General features: G+C 43.9%; 1 protein-coding gene and 1 long non-coding RNA gene across 5 annotated transcripts in view; one reads left to right on the top strand and one right to left on the bottom strand.

Annotated features, from left to right (window-relative positions):
- Positions 1–7,743, top strand: part of tbc1d23 (TBC1 domain family, member 23) — a 76,508-nt gene extending 68,765 nt beyond the window's left edge. For 3 of the 4 annotated variants that reach the window (XM_031822249.1, XM_031822251.1, XM_031822250.1), the window contains one exon: positions 1,105–3,115. In XM_031822249.1, the coding sequence (XP_031678109.1) occupies positions 1,105–1,189 (85 nt within the window). In that variant the 3' untranslated portion in view covers positions 1,190–3,115. Of the gene's footprint in view, positions 1–1,104 lie in introns of all 4 variants that reach the window. The other variant, XM_031822252.1, reaches the window with a different exon arrangement.
- A 2,491-nt stretch (positions 7,744–10,234) lies between these two features.
- LOC109881578 (uncharacterized) lies at positions 10,235–12,069 on the bottom strand. The gene is made up of 3 exons (XR_002253882.2): positions 11,582–12,069; positions 10,926–11,493; positions 10,235–10,815 (listed from the first exon to the last, which is right to left on the bottom strand). It is a non-coding gene; the product is annotated as an uncharacterized LOC109881578 (long non-coding RNA).
- Positions 12,070–20,585: the final 8,516 nt, after the last annotated feature.

A 20,585-nucleotide genomic window follows, 5' to 3' on the forward strand; every position in this document is an offset into this window, starting at 1 on the left:
CTCTGTGCTGTCAGTGTACCAGTCTCTGTGCTGTCAGTATACAAGTCTCTGTGCTGTCAGTATACCAGTCTCTGTGCTGTCAGTATACCAGTCTCTGTGCTGTCAGTTTACCAGTCTCTGTGCTGTCAGTTTACCAGTCTCTGTGCTGTCAGTTTACCAGTCTCTGTGCTGTCAGTTTACCCGTCTCTGTGCTGTCAGTTTACCAGTCTCTGTGCTGTCAGTTTACCAGTCTCTGTGCTGTCAGTTTACCAGTCTCTGTGCTGTCAGTTTACCAGTCTCTGTGCTGTCAGTTTACCAGTCTCTGTGCTGTCAGTTTACCAGTCTCTGTGCTGTCAGTTTACCAGTCTCTGTGCTGTCAGTTTACCAGTCTCTGTGCTGTCAGTTTACCAGTCTCTGTGCTGTCAGTTTACCAGCCTCTGCGCTGTCAGTTTACCAGTCTCTGTGCTATCAGTTTACCAGTATCCGAGCTGTCAGTATACCAGTCTCTGCGCTATCAGTATACCTGTCTCTGCTCTGTCAGTATACCAGTCTCTGCGCTGTCAGTATACCAGTCTCTGTGCTGTCAGTATACCAGTCTCTGCCCTGTCAGTATACTAGTCTCTGCCCTGTCAGTATACCAGTCTCTGCCCTGTCAGTATACCAGTCTCTGCCCTGTCAGTATACCAGTCTCTGCCCTGTCAGTATACCAGTCTCTGCCCTGTCAGTATACTAGTCTCTGCCCTGTCAGTATACCAGTCTCTGCGCTGTCAGTATACCAGTCTCTGCGCTGTCAGTATACCAGTCTCTGCGCTGTCAGTATACCAGTCTCCGTGCTGTCAGTATACCAGTCTCTGTGCTGTCAGTATACCAGTCTCTGTGCTGTCAGTATACCAGTCTCTGCCCTGTCAGTATACCAGTCTCTGTGCTGTCAGTATACCAGTCTCTGTGCTGTCAGTATACCAGTCTCTGTGCTGTCAGTATACCCCGTCTCTGTGCTGTCAGTATACCCCGTCTCTGTGCTGTCAGTATACCCCGTCTCTGTGCTGTCAGTTTACCAGTCTCTGCCCTGACAGTATACCAGTCTCTGCTCTGTCAGTATAACAGTCCCTCTCTCTCTTTCTGCAGGTATCTGATCCCCAACGCGGGTGACGCCACCAAGGCCATTAAACAGCAGATCATGAAAGTTCTGGATGCCCTGGAGAGTTCCTAGAGACAGACAGGGATACATGAGAGCCCCCCCCCAGCTGGCCGGGAGGGGAGACGTCTGTCTGTCAGCTGAGGGCAGGGTGCTCTCTTTCTATTGATATCTCTCTCCCTTTCTCTCTGTCCTCCTCCTCTTCCCAGCCAGGCGAGGACCTGGACAGATCCTGTGTTGACTGTTAACCCTCCCTGTCTGTTGGGCTGAGGGTGTCGTCTCTCTCCCTCCCTGGTTGCTGAGGACCTGAGAGAATGATTGACTGACTGGCTGAGTCCCAAACAGCACCCTATTCAATATATAGTCCTATCGGGCTTGGTAAAAAGTTGTGCACTATATAGGGAATAAGGCTCTGGTCTAAAGTAGTGCACTATATAGGGAATAGGGCTCTGGTCTAAAGTAGTGCACTATATAGGGAATAGGGTCCTGTCTGGGAGGCATCCTGAGACTGTTGCTCCCTATTCACCACCCTGGTCTCCTCATCCTGTCTGACATATGGGTTATACCCTCCATTACCCTGGTCTCATCCTGTCTGACATATGTGGGTTACACCCTCTATTACCCTGGTCTCATCCTGTCTAACATATATGGGTTACACCCTCCATTACCCTGGTCTCATCCTGTCTAACATATATGGGTTACACCCTCCATTACCCTGGTCTCATCCTGTCTAACATATATGGGTTACACCCTCCATTACCCTGGTCTCATCCTGTCTAACATATATGGGTTACACCCTCCATTACCCTGGTCTCATCCTGTCTAACATATATGGGTTACACCCTCCATTACCCTGGTCTCATCCTGTCTAACATATATGGGTTACACCCTCCATTACCCTGGTCTCATCCTGTCTGACATATATGGGTTACACCCTCCATTACCCTGGTCTCATCCTGTCTGACATATATGGGTTACACCCTCTATTACCCTGGTCTCATCCTGTCTAACATATATGGGTTACACCCTCCATTACCCTGGTCTCATCCTGTCTGACATATATGGGTTACACCCTCTATTACCCTGGTCTCATCCTGTCTAACATATATGGGTTACACCCTCTATTACCCTGGTCTCATCCTGTCTGACATATATGGGTTACACCCTCCATTACCCTGGTCTCATCCTGTCTAACATATATGGGTTACACCCTCCATTACCCTGGTCTCATCCTGTCTAACATATATGGGTTACACCCTCCATTACCCTGGTCTCATCCTGTCTAACATATATGGGTTACACCCTCCATTACCCTGGTCTCATCCTGTCTAACATATATGGGTTACACCCTCCATTACCCTGGTCTCATCCTGTCTAACATATATGGGTTACACCCTCCATTACCCTGGTCTCATCCTGTCTAACATATATGGGTTACACCCTCCATTACCCTGGTCTCATCCTGTCTAACATATATGGGTTACACCCTCCATTACCCTGGTCTCATCCTGTCTGACATATATGGGTTACACCCTCCATTACCCTGGTCTCATCCTGTCTAACATATATGGGTTACACCCTCCATTACCCTGGTCTCATCCTGTCTAACATATATGGGTTACACCCTCCATTACCCTGGTCTCATCCTGTCTAACATATATGGGTTACACCCTCCATTACCCTGGTCTCATCCTGTCTAACATATATGGGTTACACCCTCCATTACCCTGGTCTCATCCTGTCTAACATATATGGGTTACACCCTCCATTACCCTGGTCTCATCCTGTCTAACATATATGGGTTACACCCTCCATTACCCTGGTCTCATCCTGTCTAACATATATGGGTTACACCCTCCATTACCCTGGTCTCATCCTGTCTAACATATATGGGTTACACCCTCCATTACCCTGGTCTCATCCTGTCTAACATATATGGGTTACACCCTCCATTACCCTGGTCTCATCCTGTCTAACATATATGGGTTACACCCTCCATTACCCTGGTCTCATCCTGTCTAACATAGGGGGCACTCTGAAATGATTCAGACCCCTTGACTTTTTCCACGTTTTGTTAAGTTACAGAATTGCTCTGAAATGGATTTGTTTTCCCTTCATCAATCTGCACATAATACCGATAATAATAAAGCAAAAACAGGTTTTTAGACATGTTAGCACATTTATAAAACGTTTTAAAAAACTGAAATCACATTTACATAAGTATTCAGACCTTTTACTCAGTATTTTGTTGAAGCATCTTTGGGAGCGATTACAGCCATCAGTCTTCTTGGGTATGACGCTACAAGGTTGGCACATCTGTATTTGGGGAGTTTCTCCCATTCTTCTCTGCAGATCCGCTCAAGCTCTGTCAGGTTGGATGGGGAGCGTTGCTGCACAGCTACTTTCAGGTCTCTCCAGAGATGTTTGATCAGATTCAAGTGCTGCCACCACCATGCTTCACCGTAGGGATGGTGCCAGGTTTCCTCCAGACGTGACGCTTGGCATTCAGAACAAAGAGTTTAATTTTGGTTTCATCAGACCAGAGAATCTTGCTTCTCATGGTCTGAGAGTCGTTAGGTGCCTTTTGGAAAACTCCAAGCAGGCTGTCATGTGCCTTTTCCTGAGGAGTGGCTTCCGTCTGGCCACTCCATACCATAAAGGCCTAATTGGAAGAATGCTGCAGAGATGGTTTTCCTTCTGGAAGGTTCTCCCATCTCCACAGAGGAACTCAGGAGCTCTTGGGTTCTTGGTCACCTCCCTGACCAAGGTCCTTCTCCCCCAATTGCTCAGTTTGGCTGGGCGGCCAGCTGTAGGTAGAGCCTCGGTGGTTCCAAACTTCTTTCATTTAAGAATGATGGACACTGTTTTCCTGGGGACCTTCAATGCTCCAGAAATGTTTTGGAACTCTTCCCCAGATCTGTGCCTCAACACAATCCTGTCTCAGAGCTCAACATACAATTCCTTTGACCTCATGGCTTGGTTTTCACTCTCACATGCACTGTCAACTGTAGGACCTTTCCAAATCATGTCCAATCAAATTAATTTACCACAGGTGGACTCCCAAGTTGTAGAAACATCTCAAGGATGATCAATGGAAACAGGATTCACCTGAGCTCAATTTTGAGTCTCATATCAAAGGGTCTGAATACTAAGGCATTTCTGTGTTTTATTTTGAATACATTTGCAACAATTTCTAAAAACCTGTTTTAGTTTTGTCATTCTGGGTTATTGTGTGTAGATTGAGGGAAAAAAATGTATTTCATGAATTTTTTTTAGAATAAGACTAATGTAACAAAATGTGGAAAAAGTCAAGGGGTCTGAATACTTTCCGAATGCACTGTTTATGGGTTATGTTGGATTCATTTTTATTTGTTTTGAAAAGATACATGATTTGCTTTTTTGAGTTTTTGAGTCTTTTACTTTCGGTTTTGTACACCAGCTTCAAACAGCTGAAAATATTTATTTCACAGCTGTTTAGATGGTACAATGATTCTCTGCACAATTACTGCTTGTTTTGTCACAAAACTGAATTTTAGGCAAACTATTAGAATTTTAGGAACCAGGAAATGGCGCAGCAATTTCTGAGTATTGTACCTTTTAAATTAGTCTGTTGGTCTTTCAATGGCGAAATACACAAGGCAATATAATGAGAGGTTTACTGGCTGTGGAGACAGCTCCATCCAAGTCAGACAGCACAAGCCATTTCTATGTTTATATTTAACTTGACATACATACTTCACAAGTATTGTTTTTCAGAGTAAGAGCCCATAAGTCTTAAATGAGCCCATTCATTGACCAGGGACCAGTGGTATTTAGTCAAATGATGTCATTCATTAACCCTTAATTTAAGCAATGATCATTCAACTTTTCTTTTTTTAAACAGTCATATACTGCTATCACAAATGTACATCATCTGACAGAGTGGAACTATACATAAAGGTACAGTCACCAACACTATATATATATATAGCTGGCCTCTAGATACCTGTCCACTAGTTACACTATATATATTTACAAAAGTATGTGGACATCCTTCAAATGAGTGGATTCACCTATTTCAGCCACACCCAGTGGTGACTGGTGTATATAATCGAACACAGCCATGCAATCTCAATAGACACACATTGGCAGGAGAATGGCGTTACTGAAGAGCTCAGTGACTTTCAACGTGGCACCGTCATAGTATGCCACCTTTCCAACAAGTAGTGTGTAACAATTGTCTGTCCTTGATTGCAACACTCACTACCGAGTTCCAAACTGCCTCTGGAAGCAACTTCAGCACAAGAACAGTTCGTCGGGGGCTTCATGAAATGGGTTTCCATGGCCGAGCAGCCGCACGCAAGCCTAAGATCACCATGCGTAACACCAAGCGTTGGCTGGAGTGGTGTAAAGCTCACCGCAATTGGACTCTGGAGCAGTGGAAACACATTCTCTGGAGTGATGAATCACGCTTCACCATCTGGCAGTCTGACAGACGAATCTGGGTTTGGCTGATGCCAGGAGAACGCTACCTGCCCCAATGCATAGTGCCAACTGTAAAGTTTGGTGGAGGAGGAATAATGCTCTGTAGTTGTTTTTCATGGTTCAGGCCCCTTAGTTCCAGTGAAGGGAAATCTTAACGATACAGCATACAATGACATTCTAGATGATTCTGTGCTTCCAACTTTGTAGCAACAGTTTGGGGAAGGACCTTTCCTGTTTAAGCATGACAATTCCCCCGTGCACAAAGTGAGGTCCATAACTAAATGGTTTGTCGAGATCAGTGTGGAAGAACTTGATTGGCCTGAACAGAGCCTTGACCTCAACCCCATCGAACACCTTTGGGCTGAATTGGAACACCAACTGCCAGCCAGGCCTAATCGCCCAACATCAGTTCCCGAACCTCACTAAGCTCTTGTGGCTGAATGGAAGCAAGTCCCCACAGGAATGTTCCAACATCTAGCGGAAAGCCTTTCCAGAATAGTGGAAGCTGTTATAGCAGCAATGTGGGGACAAACTCCATATTAATGCCTATGATTTCGGAATGAGAAGTTTGTGGAGCAGTTGTCCACATACTATTGGCCATGTTGTGTATCTACCAGGCAGTCTGGTAGCCCCTTTTTACTGAATGATCTTCTCTGATGTCATCTGACAACTGTTTGTAGATACTTTGTCTTTGAGAAAGTTGTATTTTTTCAACACACAGCCTTAAATAGTAATTAGGATGTTTATCAATATTTAATGTATACTGAACAAAAATATTATTGCAACATGCAACAATTTCAACGATTTTACTGAGTTACAGTATAAACTCCTTCTAATTGGCTGGGCCCTCCCAGGCCCTAATCTATGGATTTCACATGACTGGGCAGGGGTGCAGGCATGGGTGGTCCTGGGAGGGCCCATCCAATTAGAAAGAGTTTTTCCCCACTCAAGGGTATTATTACAGACCATAAATACTCCTGAGTTTCATCAGCTGTCCGGGTGGCTGGTCTCAGACGATCCTGCAGGTGCGGAGGCCATATGTGGAGATCCTGGGCCGGCGTGGTTATGTGTGGTGTGCAGTTGTTGGACGTACTGACAAATTCTCTAAAACGACGTTGGAGGTGGTTTATGGTAGAGTAATGAACATTAAATTATCTGGCAACAGCTCTGGTGGACATTCCTGCAGTCAGCATGCGAATTGCACGCTCCCTCAAAACTTGAGACATCTGTGGCATTGTGTTGTGACAACTGCACATTTTATAGTGGCCTTTTATTGTCCCCTGTGTAATGATCATGTCGTTTAATCAGCTTCTTGCCACACCTGTCAGGTGGATGGATTATCTTGGCAATGGAGAAATGCTCACTAACAGTAAACAAATTTGTGCACAATATTTGAGAGAAAGAAGCTTTTTGTGCATATGGAACATTTCTGGGATCTTTTATTTCAGCTCAGTAAACATGGGACCAACACTTTACATGTTGCGTTTATATTTGTGTTCAGTATATAAACGTACTGCTCCATATCAATGGGTTCCCGGTCACAGATTAAACCTGATCTGGAATAAAAGCATATTTCAATTTAGATTGTCCATTGAATTAGATTCTCCATTGAAATAGAAATTGAATTGGATTCTCCATTGTGAATGATTTGTAATTCTGGACTAGGCTTTATTTCTGTCTGAACCTGTCCATGTTCTATCCAGAAGGTTAGGACAGGGTGATGTTTAACCTGATGAAAAACGTATGAATCTGTTCCAGCCTCCACTAAGGGTCTCCTGTTTCTTTATAAATGTTTTACAGTAAAGTGTTTCTGAAAGACACTCTGTCCTCTGCTTTTATGTTCATCCTGTCCAACACTAGACTCATCTCTTATGTAAGGGAAGCTATATAATATGCATTAGTAGTAGTGGGGGGGGATTCACTAGGAACCAAAAGAAGCAAACGCCACAAAACGGTGAGGGACCTACCAGAATTGTCAAATAACAAACTTGTTTTTGTTGAAAAAATGTTTTCCATCGCAAAACGTTTTGCTACCATGTGCACGAATGAATACACCCCTGGTTTGGTCCATATTTCTGGCAGGTATTCTGAGATGGGATATTTTCATGGTTGAATCTTCAGGATCATTAACATCAGTAACATTAAAATTTGAAACTGAACTAACACTGGACAACTGGTCATTCTTCATTTAGCTTTACTCCATACATCTTTTTAGCTTCTGCTAAATATAGTGGTGTTTATCATAAAGCTGCCCAAATGACACCCTGTTACCATTTATAATGCACTACTTTTGAACAGGGACCCTCACCGACATTTTTTTATACGTTATATGGGTGAAGCAGATGGGTTGATGCTACAGGAAGATGCAGCAAAGATTTTCAATTGGCCTTGACCAAAATAGTATTGCTTTTTAAAAATCCTTGTACATTTTCTTCTGTTAATTAATTGCACCTTCCTACAGGTATACTGTTGTTTTTTTTGTAACCATTTGTTTTAATACATTTGTAAAAATGAAGTGAACTTCAACTGTGATTTTCATTGCCAAATATTATAATCTAGATTATACAATCAGTTACTATTCTCACAAATGTTTAGGGGAGGAATAAAAACACGAAATGTGTGTAAATCTAAAACATGAATTTTAAAGCCTACGGAACTACAACTCCCAAGGACCCACAGTGACCCTGAGAACACGTCCATGGTAGATTTCAAATTAAAATATGACTGAAACCCTTTACAGCTAGTTATTAGTATAACGATATAATTACTTGTAAATGAAACAAACTGTTTTACATGCCAGCTGCCAGCCCAACCGTTCGGTACATGGCGTTGTTTCCTTTTACGTCGATTGTCATTGCGTCCAACTGGAATGTATGGAGCCGGCTATACACTCGTGTGCCCAGGCGACCGGCTCGTACATAAATATCCTCCATTGAAAGGAAAGGGGGATATATACCGAGTCAGTTTACAACTGGATGCATTCAACTGAAATGTGTCTTCCGCATTTAACCCAACCCCTCTGAATCAGAGAGGTGCGGGGGGGCTGCCATAATCGAAATCCACGGCGCCCGGGGAACAGCGGGTTAACAGCCTTGTTCAGGGGCAGAACGGCAGATTTTCACCTTGTCAGCTCGGGGATTCAAGCCTGCAACCTTTCGCTTACTGGTCCAACGCTCCTACCCGCCCCAAGCGGCAAGGACGTCGATTACTCCCTCCTTAACTAGGTTTAATGCGTGTGAAGTGCGCTTGTAGTATAATGCAGTTGATTTGTGATGATGACCGAAACATATTAAGCAGGACATTCATAGGAACCTTAAAAATCTATAGAAATACCCTTATGGACATGTTAATAAAATACACTATTCAGGCAATCAGGTTGCAGCAATGTGTTTTTTGCCCCTGTCTGAACGCAGTGTGCAACATCAGGAAGTAGCATTAGCTACTCTAGCGTAGTGGTGGAAATGTTTGTTTTATTAAGCAGGACATTCATACGAACCTTTTTTAATCTTGATTTTTAAGTTTCGTAATAAGGTTCGTAATAAAACAAACATTTCCACCACTACGCTAGAGTGGCTAATGCTAAATTGGGGAGGAAAAGGGGTCAAATTCAAAAAAAGAAAAAAAGGAGGAGGGTGATGAAGATCACAGCGATCAAGAGGATATGGACACTGCGTCCGATACCGGTCAGCTATTCAAAGATTATGAGCACGAGATACACGACATCATACATAGTCGGAGTTCGGAACATCGACCCATGGATGTGAGCGGTTGTAGTTATACAAGACAAAGAGCCATCAAAACCCCAGTAAAACGCAGGTTATGTACATTTCCCTTATTGAACAGGAGCTCAGATGACCACCCTGTGTGTAAGAAGCAAGAGTGCATGAGTGGAGTAAAACTCGAAGCGAACCCAGAATACACAGTGAAAGCAGAGAAGCAAGAAGAGACTAATCTTCCAGTGAAGATCGAGTCCCAAGATACCCCCCATAACAACATTGTTGACTGTTGTCAACTAAAAAGACAAGGGAATGGTAACCCCTCTGTTAACGACTGTATCAGTAAGCACAGTAATGTCTACATGTTTGACATTGAACTCTGTGAAAATGAAACTCCTGTTAGGACATATTCCACACTACTTAGCACACCCCCTGATAGACAAAGCCTATTGACAATCTATTGAGTGTGTTACAAGTATCTGAAGAGGTGTCTGAAAATGTAGTCAAGGCCCTGTCAGAATATAACCAAAGCACCTGTCATTGCTCACAGATGGCACAACTCTCTCAGACACTGGGATGTAGTCTGTTTATTTGTTGGGCCCCAGGGGATGAACACGAGATATATGGAGTTAAAGACAATAGCACTTGTGCTATACTACACCATCATAGTATACAGAGAGAACAGGGCCAAATTGTACTACCTGCTTGCTGTCAAAAGTGAAGGCTTTTACACATACAACCTTGCAAGGCTACCTTTCACATCTCAGTTCCAGGTACACAAGCAGGCCTTTGTACACATGTCCGATGGTTCATGTTAAGGTCCAGTCCTTTCCAACCCAACACATAGTGTAGATACTATTGAAACTAGTCACATTGTACTACAAGGTCAGTTATAGTTGGATAGTGTTCATCAAAGTCCTTACTCAACATTACAACAAAGTGGTTGATAGAAGTAGTTTATTTATACAAGGTAATCCATGTCATATACAAATGTTTTTCTTTTAAACAGTTATTCAGGTACTATAAAACAGTTTATTCTTCACAAGGTAATATATACAAAAAGCATTACATTATATGTTGACAGGGACATAGTATGTTATATGGAATATGTTGTCTTCTGCAATGGTACATGACACAATAAAAGCATTTCATTGCACAATACAAGCCTTGCCGATAGGGTCGTTATGGATACATGTCATTTACACTACTGTGTACAGTTTGCTGAGTTTTGTAAAGGATGTAGAGCATTCAGAACAGGTGCTACAGCATCTGTATGTTACATGGCCACTAGAACATGCATGACATGTAAACACAAAGTCTGGTACACCTATAAGGGGTCTGTTACAGGTGGACTGTGTTCTGCACATTGGGCACTGAAGGACACCATCTTTCTTGATACGTCTTATACACTGTAGACACATGATGTGTCCACATGTAAGGTAGCGGTTTGACATTTTCAAACAGCAGAGACAGGAAATGGGTTTCGGTATATGTCGTCCAAATCATCATTGTCATCAGGCGCTATAAGGATAGACACATACGTTATACAACTCAAGTGTACAGAAAGTGAAGTGTACAGAACGTCCATTGAAGGGTATAGTTACAATAGCTATGTACAATGATCTGCTTACCTGTAAGCACAACGTTTTGGTCTGATGCAAATTCCACCATACATGTATCTGTAGACACATAATGTGGAGATACACACTGGACATGTGAAACAAATCGACCATCTGACTCCATAACGGTGTTTAGGCGTGCCCATTGATCACTGTAGTACAGGGCAAGTGGTATACTCTCAGACAGAGAGTCCCCTGAGATGGTGTTAGTACGACTGGTTGGCTGTGGTGGTAGATGTACCGACTTGCGAAGAGGCATTGTGTAGGGTCTGTGTCTCAGTACTCTGCCCTTTGTTTTTATTGTGATCTATTTCATGTTGTGGTAGAACGTGTCGACGTTGGTGTCCTGACAAATGTTATCAGTGTGGGGGACCATGTCTGCATATATTAGCATCATATTGTGCTCAATCAGCGCTGTACAAGGAGCCATTGCCGACAGTGCTATGTTGGAATCCCAGACGTTGGAGCATCTAATCCCGTATGTCTTCATCAAGTTGTATATCCTCTGTGGTTCTTGACATTGCACTGTTATCATCTTGGTTGATGACCCAGTCAGTACAACAGTGACACAGTGCGGTTCCTATGGGTCACACATACAAACAATTGTTAACAAAGGCCTAAACAGAGACATTTCACGTTTAAAGTAATTAGAAGGTTTAGGAACTTACATGTTGACAGTGCAGCTTCATGTTCGTCAACTTGTCCGCGACGGTCGATCCCTTCAGTATCGTCCAGTCGTACCCTTTCACTAATGCCACTGCGTTACTCAAATGTTTGTAGAAACTGAGTCCTGGCCTACTGTCAGTGTGGGTGACACTGTAGGTGTTACTAACAACACCCAACACATTTTTGTTTCCCAACAACGTATCCACATTTCCACACTCCATCACATTGACATTCGGTTCAACCCAGAGATTTTGCATCAAACGTACTAACTGGGTTATGTAGTTGGTTGTCCCTTTAGGTTCAATCTCAATGCAGATAACTGTCAAATGTCTAGTATTGTTGTATGTCCACCTGTTCATATACCACTTTGTGATGTTATCCGTGATAAAGTTGATGTGGTCCAGTGGGGTACAACACCATCGGATGACTATGGTAAGGTACAACATGGTGCTGAGTAGTAGACAGGCCAGAAAATAATGGCTCAACAGAGTAGCTGAGGCACTTCTTATAGGGAGAGCCCCATGGTCCCAACATAGGATCATTATTTCACCCAATGGTGAGGCTCCAAAGTTGTAGCAGTGAGTGGATGATCACTCAGCACATCACAGCTTCGGCCTTTGACCAAATGCACCTGTTTATGAGAGCACAGGCATCCAACCGAGTCTAACCTATCCAGTCAATGTTAGATATCTATGCTTTTTGTTATCCAATAACACACAGCCCACCCGAATAATGCTGACTCCTCGACCAAATGCACCTGTATATGAGAGTACAGGCATCCAACCGAGTCTAACCTATCCAGTCATTGAATTACTATATTTATGTAGTAGTAATACACAGGCATATGGTCAGACTGTTGATATTAATGGTGATAATCCACCACTTTGAAAGGACAGAAGTGTCATCACCACCTGAAGCTATTGTCAGACCTAGAACTGAGATTAAAATGTCAACGTATACTCAATTGTGACAATTGCAAGTAGGTGACCACTTACCTTTACTATTATAAAAGCTGGAAATGTTTTAGATCCTAGAGTACCAAGGTATTGTGACCTAACACTATGTGTGGCCTGTGCCTCTGACACGACAGGTTCGGAGGCTCATCTGAAGAAGGAAAAGTGGTACTGGTGAACCCCTGTACACATAACCAGGCCTCTATCATATATATAGAGGCACGAGGACAGTCTCTCGAGTAAGGAGGACCAGACATGGTTGGTATGTTGGTACCATGTCTGGTACTAGAAGCAATGTTCCTAATAACAGTACTTTGTACCACTCAGACAAGAGCCTCCCTGACACAGACCTGCTTTGCTATGGTTCTAATAATGGTTGTGCTGTCATTTATCCTTTGCTTGTGTTACATATATGTGCTATGTGCAAGGAAGACAAGATACATCAGACTGCCTTTGATTTCAGTGTGATTCTATTTAATGTGATGTTACTCAGTTGACCTGCTAATAAACAGACACAAATGTGGTTTTGTGGTAGTGTTCTTTATTGGTGGGCCGAACAAACAATACATCAAGTATACAATGAATATGATATGTGTTGAAATAGTGTTGGTTACACAGCTGAAGTGTGTTCATGGAGATAGCCTAATGTCACATTTCAGAAGGGCTACACATCCTCTTTCACTCTAGCTGGGTCCCGGTGTCACACGACCATCCCGATCTGTTCTGGTTCTATGCAGATGTGCAGGGATGAGTAAGAAACAGACAGTAAACCACACTTGTATGTGTCAGGTGTAGCAAGGCAAGAGGCTATATATGGCCCGGAGATATAGTTACCTTTGACCACAACTGGAATCACAGAGGGGTCTCTAGCTTCCACGACATTGCCTTCACACTGGCCACTGGCCTAAGGCTATACACAGGTCATTACCTAGAGGTACAGTGTTGTCTAAGGCTATACACAGGTCATAACCTAGAGGTACTGTGTTGTCTAAGGCTATACACAGGTCATTACCTAGAGGTACAGTGTTGTCTAAGGCTATACACAGGTCATTACCTAGAGGTACAGTGTTGTCTAAGGCTATACACAGGTCATTACCCAGAGGTACTGTGTTGTCTAAGGCTATACACAGGTCATTACCTAGAGGTACAGTGTTGTCTAAGGCTATACACAGGTCATTACCTAGAGGTACAGTGATGTCTAAGGCTATACACAGGTCATTACCTAGAGGTACAGTGTTGTCTAAGGCTATACACAGGTCATTACCTAGAGGTACAGTGTTGTCTAAGGCTATACACAGGTCATTACCTAGAGGTACTGTGTTGTCTAAGGCTATACACAGGTCATTACCTAGAGGTACAGTGTTGTCTAAGGCTATACACAGGTCATTACCTAGAGGTACAGTGTTGTCTAAGGCTATACACAGGTCATTACCTAGAGGTACTGTGTTGTCTAAGGCTATACACAGGTCATTACCTAGAGGTACAGTGTTGTCTAAGGCTATACACAGGTCATTACCTAGAGGTACAGTGTTGTCTAAGGCTATACACAGGTCATTACCTAGAGGTACAGTGTTGTCTAAGGCTATACACAGGTCATTACCTAGAGGTACTGTGTTGTCTAAGGCTATACACAGGTCATTACCTAGAGGTACTGTGTTGTCTAAGGCTATACACAGGTCATTACCTAGAGGTACAGTGTTGTCTAAGGCTATACACAGGTCATTACCTAGAGGTACTGTGTTGTCTAAGGCTATACACAGGTCATTACCTAGAGGTACAGTGTTGTCTAAGGCTATACACAGGTCATTACCTAGAGGTACTGTGTTGTCTAAGGCTATACACAGGTCATTACCTAGAGGTACAGTGTTGTCTAAGGCTATACACAGGTCATTACCTAGAGGTACTGTGTTGTCTAAGGCTATACACAGGTCATTACCTAGAGGTACAGTGTTGTTTAGGCTATACACAGGTCATTACCTAGAGGTACAGTGTTGTCTAAGGCTATACACAGGTCATTACCTAGAGGTACAGTGTTGTCTAAGGCTATACACAGGTCATTACCTAGAGGTACTGTGTTGTCTAAGGCTATACACAGGTCATTACCTAGAGGTACAGTGTTGTCTAAGGCTATACACAGGTCATTACCTAGAGGTACAGTGTTGTCTAAGGCTATACACAGGTCATTACCTAGAGGTACTGTGTTGTCTAAGGCTATACACAGGTCATTACCTAGAGGTACAGTGTTGTCTAAGGCTATACACAGGTCATTACCTAGAGGTACTGTGTTGTCTAAGGCTATACACAGGTCATTACCTAGAGGTACTGTGTTGTCTAAGGCTATACACAGGTCATTACCTAGAGGTACAGTGTTGGCAAATGTCGTTCCTTTAACACTTGTTTCCTGTGTATCATCAACATGAAATGTGGTTATATTTGTATAGCACAATGAACAGACACAATAACCAAGCACTATTAGTACATACGGCAGGTATGGGGTTTATTTCACGTATACAAAAGATGTGTTACATATATATTGACATGACAAAGATAACACCTTTCAGTGCTGCGGAGAGCCGTACAATCGGTTATCACCGGGCATCATTTTGGGTTCGGGGACACTCTGGTTCTTTGCCTCTTTTCAGTTGACGCCGAGGTTAATTCCACGACAAGGTCCGTTTGCTCTATATGTGTCAGCATCAGAGTCATCACATAGACTGCGTGATCAAATTGCCTACAGTAAATCTTATCTGCTAGGCCGTAAATATCTTTCATCTCAATGACACCATAGGGAATATGATTGTAACCCTTGACAATCTCCCATGACAGCAACAGTTTCACTCGGTTCACATCAGCGTGGCTGAGGTTGGCTAGTGTGTTTTCCAATATTGAACGTAGGTTCGAATGACGATACATATCAAGCTTAGCCCTTCAAGGCCGTGCGGTTCGATGTCAGTGATTCTGAAGTCACTATGGTGCTTTCGGAGTGTGTCCACGATAAGAGTCCAGGCATCCTGTCGGGCTGTATCACCGCCTGGTACGGCAACTGCTCCGCCCACAACCGTAAGGCTCTCCAGAGGGTAGTGAGGTCTGCACAACGCATCACCGGGGGCAAACTACCTGCCCTCCAGGACACCTACACCACCCGATGTCACAGGAAGGCCATAAAGATCATCAAGGACAGCAACCACCCGAGCCACTGCCTGTTCACCCCTCTATCATCCAGAAGGCGAGGTCAGTACAGGTGCATCAAAGCTGGGACCGAGAGACTGAAAAACAGCTTCTATCTCAAGGCCATCAGACTGTTAAACAGCCACCACTAACATTGAGTGGCTGCTGCCAACACACTGACTCAACTCCAGCCACTTTAATAATGGGAATTGATGTGAAATTATGTAAAATATATCACTAGCCACTTTAAACAATGCTACCTAATATAATGTTTACATACCCTACATTATTCATCTCATATGTATACGTATATACTGTACTCTATATCATCTACTGCATCCTTATGTAATACATGTATCACTAGCCACTTTAACTATGCCACTTTGTTTACATACTCATCTCATATGTATATAGTGCACTCAATACCATCTACTGTATCTTGCCTATGCCGCTCTGTACCATCACTCATTCATATATCTTTATGTACATATTCTTTATCCCCTTACACTTGTGTCTATAAGGTAGTAGTTTTGGAATTGTTAGCTAGATTACTTGTTGGTTATTACTGCATTGTCGGAACTAGAAGCACAAGCATTTCGCTACACTCGCAATAACATCTGCTAACCATGTGTATGTGACAATTAAAATTTGATTTGATTTGAACCTCCCTGCCGAACTAGGAGTACATTATATTGATCAGAGTCTTGGGGTATTTCACATAGTTGTCTGACCTCTGCCTCTTAAGCATCATTTGTAGTGTTTCACTTAGTCTACTATCTAGTGGCATGTTTTTGTGGTCTTGTATTGCTGCCACGAGCTTCTGGAAGACGTCTTTGTTTCTCATTAGGTAGTTGGCCATTTTTTTTTTTTTTGTCAGCTCCATTTTCTGACTCTCCTCGGGTCTCTCTCTGATCTGTGGACATTTGTAAGTGTATGTGCACTTTGTGACTGTATGTTTATATATCCTTTCACCAAGGGCTATCAGATGGAGAATACATTAAGGATCACGGCTCGTATCTCCAACTGAGCCTGAAACATCCTACCCATGATGTGTCTATGTGATCTGTAACGTCCGATCGGCTGATTCATCAACCAGGTCTAAGACATCCGATCGGGTCCACTCACCGAAGTGTCTAAGCACTCTGACCGGGGTTACCGTGTTCAACCGTGGCTGATGTCTCCAACCAGGACAATCTAGTCAGAGTAGATCAATTTGACATATCCCAAAGATAGTTTCTATTTAACAGTGTACACATCTCAACATAGGGTCCTACACAATAGCCACATCTGAAAGTCATGGCTGTACAGTCCTATCTGACAGAATGGGACCAATGTTGTCACAGTGACAACTTCAAGCATGTCACCTTGGATAGGTTTCTAGCCATCCCACACAGAGAGCTGATGGATGACTACGGAGCATCTTTCGCTACACAACATCGGAACCTGTGCGATACGCTACGAAAGGTGTTGACGAAGAAACTATTGGTAGATCGGAGGCAATGTACTCCACCTACCCCAAGGAAAAGACGACCCTTGGTCGTAGATAAAGAGATAAAGAGCCTATCAATAAGGGATCGAGTGGGGGTCAAGAACAAAAGTTTCAACGGTTCTCCCCGTAGCACAGCCCTAAGTGTCTCTAACTGCAAGGCACGAGTATCGGTTAAGGATCGACTGGGTGCCACTGTGAGAGCAAGGAAAGGGAGACCAGAGGGCCGATTCCGGTTGAGAACGGTGCACAGGATGCGTAACTGGAACTCAGAGTCTCCAGATACCAACAGGTCCACCCCTGGAAACCATAGCTATCAAGCCAAAGGATATCGAGAGGATTAAAGCCGAATCGACTACCCTGGGTCCGGAGCTACCTCTTTCAAGAACACTTACAAATGTCGCCGCACTCTGGTGTATGTGTGAACTTGTCCTTGTGCTGTGATGTTACAATAAAAATGCATCGTCCAACACTTTGTCAATGTCCGGACTTTTGTAATAATGATACATCAACACAATAAACATCATCCCAGGTATACCATATAGCAATTAGTTTCAAAAAGAGACAAAGGTGATTATTGTTGATTATTGTTGGAATACAGAACTTTGCATGTATATGACAACAAATGCCTATTCATAAATGCCTATTACCAATAAAGACAGTGCATCCCTAGGTTGTGGCTTTGTGGATAATAGCTCTAACGCAGCAGGCGTTTAATAGGCTGAATACCTTCAGTTGTCATCAGCCATCAACATGAGCAACATTTGATTCAGGTAAAGAGGGTACCCGGTGTCCTGTTGTTCTGTCTCAGATGACATTCACCAGGCTTAACCGTTCACGGTCCACACCATCGTCCACACGGGATGTATAGTCTGGGGCTGGAAACTGTGGGCCTGGACTCCATCCTGGACTCCCTCCTGCCAGTGGTGTTTGTAGAAGCACTTTGAGCTGAAGTGGCAAATACCAGGACCTCGATCATAGTATCGACACGGTTTACTCGCAAGGAAATCTTTGTACGTCTGTATCAGTTTCAGCTTGTCCTCTTCATCTTCGACCCAGTGATCACTCGGGATGAAGAAGTGCGATCTAGTTTGGCACTCCGGGCACAATTTAACGGTTTTGATATCGTGACATTTCACCGTTCTCCACGTGCGGATACACTCCAGGCAGTGGCTACAGTTGGGCAGAATTCCAAAACGGCGCCTCCTCGGATTGTCCTTTTCAAGCACCACCTCCAAACAGACACCACACACCATGTCGCTACTGCGCTGGGTGGCAACGGTGGGACCAGCGGCAGCCTCGATACTTAAAGTATTGTACTCTGTGTTCTGTCTCTCCACCGGTATCACCTCACTCGTACAGGCCATCACATGTGGTCTCGTGGATGCTGCTGCTGCCATTGCAGTCTGTGGTGATTAGCCTCGCTGAGGTGGTCGGCACCACTGTTAGTGTTCTTAAAGGATAATATCCTCCAAACACGGACCGTGTCTCCAACCATGCTAACTCAGGGACTGCTATTGTAGACTGTTTGATATTACATAAAACAATGACCGTTTATTCAACCAGGTTAGCCCAGGGAGTGATATTGTACAATGTTTGCTATTACATTCAGTGCCTTGTAGAGGCTGTGTTGTGTCATAAAGGTATATGACGGTCCGTACACACTCCAGTACTAAGTACCTGCACTATGCTTACATGTTCTACACACACACCCAATACTCCTCCTCACTGTCAACGTTTGAGTCATAACACCCTTTCGTAAACAGATTCTTTGGTTTCGGCTTAGTACCTGGACCCCTCATGGGCTTTGTATGGGAGGATTCACTATTCACTAGCTTGGTGCTCATTCAGAGCTGGATATAACTGTTTGGTGGTGCATTGCAAAGCGAGGCGTTGTTCCTGTGGATTGGTACAGCCAACCTCTCCATTATACTGCCGGACATGCTGCTGTGGCCGATCTTGACGATGTTGCTGCTGGGGATACAGATGATTCTCTAGAGGTTGAGGTGAATGCTGCGGCGTGGGAAGGTACTGAGGGAACCCATTCGTGAAGCTTCCTTCTTGGCTAGGTGGAGCTGAGGGGAGGGTTGTAGACACTGTAGACAAGAGCCAGCTCCTGGGTATATCGCCTAAGGGAAATGTTTTTGTCTTGGGTTCACACAGACCCATGCGGATCATGCGGTTACTCATCATACCCTGCTGGTTGTATGTCGTCGGGCCAGCTGAAGTGATACAGTAACGAAACAACAGATATATGTAGTATCTGGATAATTTGCCAGGCTCGGATAATATCGAATCAGGGATAGGTGCTCCGCTGCGTGCAGTGCTACAGCATTCCATGTGATGGAGAGATTCCACATCACCTCTGGGTATATACAAGGTATCGGCTCTCTTCCACATATCACTCAAGATCTGCAATGTCATCTGGAGAGTTTCTCCAGTCTTCAACCCACTGTCTTGGAACAGACCCGTAGCTGGCGCTCCTGCCACGATCAGGCACTCAAACAGTGATACGGAAGCGTGTTCAGAGAACACGATCTCTCTACGAACCGAACAGTTCATCTCCTATTTACTACACCTGATATATTACAGATCAATAGCCTATTTCATAGATGTCAGGACTATCGAAAGGAAATGGACCAGTTAAGGAACCAAACCATAAGCAATGCCGAAAGGTTGATAGGACTGGTAGAGCGTTACAATTTGTTTCACGTTAAGACCTTGTGTTATAACGATGTTCAAAGCGTGCTGGTGTGGCTTGGGGTAAAACCTGAACACTTCACCTTCAGACAGAACGAGGACACGGTATAACAGTTCTCAACAATGTTATCACAGAGCATAGTCTCACAACTGTCGGAGTGGTGAGCATCTCAGACGAACCTCAGCTAGAGGGTAAGGATCGCGTAGTGGTATACATAAAATGCCACTCGGCACCAGAGATCATGAGCTGTAAATACGACTCAATCGTATTGTTCAGGGTGATAAAATGCAGTGTGAGTGCCCCTTACTCTCCGAGGATTACCAGTTTGATGAGGGAAACACGGACCTCAGTCCACAAACGCAGGACGCCCATATTCCCGACATTTGTGAGTGCTACACTTGAGGACATCGAAGCAATGCTTCAGCAGGAATATCCAGTGATGGATGGCTGCTCAACTATGAGCTACAAGACAACTACACCTAGAACAGCCAAAGTGACCATAGACAAATTTGGGCGAACATACAAGCCTCTAAGCCCTGCCGCAAACGCACATCACTGGAGCATCTACGCTAACATATCAGGGCCGAGGGGGTCGAAATGTGGCTTCGACATAGAAGACCTGGTATCCAGACCGGACATGGTGCTAGGTCGAGGAGGCTTTGGGGTGACGGTTCAAGTTAACGATCACCTAGTTGCAA

This window comes from Oncorhynchus kisutch, linkage group LG4 (assembly GCF_002021735.2).
Source record: "Oncorhynchus kisutch isolate 150728-3 linkage group LG4, Okis_V2, whole genome shotgun sequence".
In the NCBI taxonomy this organism is placed as follows: domain Eukaryota; kingdom Metazoa; phylum Chordata; class Actinopteri; order Salmoniformes; family Salmonidae; genus Oncorhynchus; species Oncorhynchus kisutch.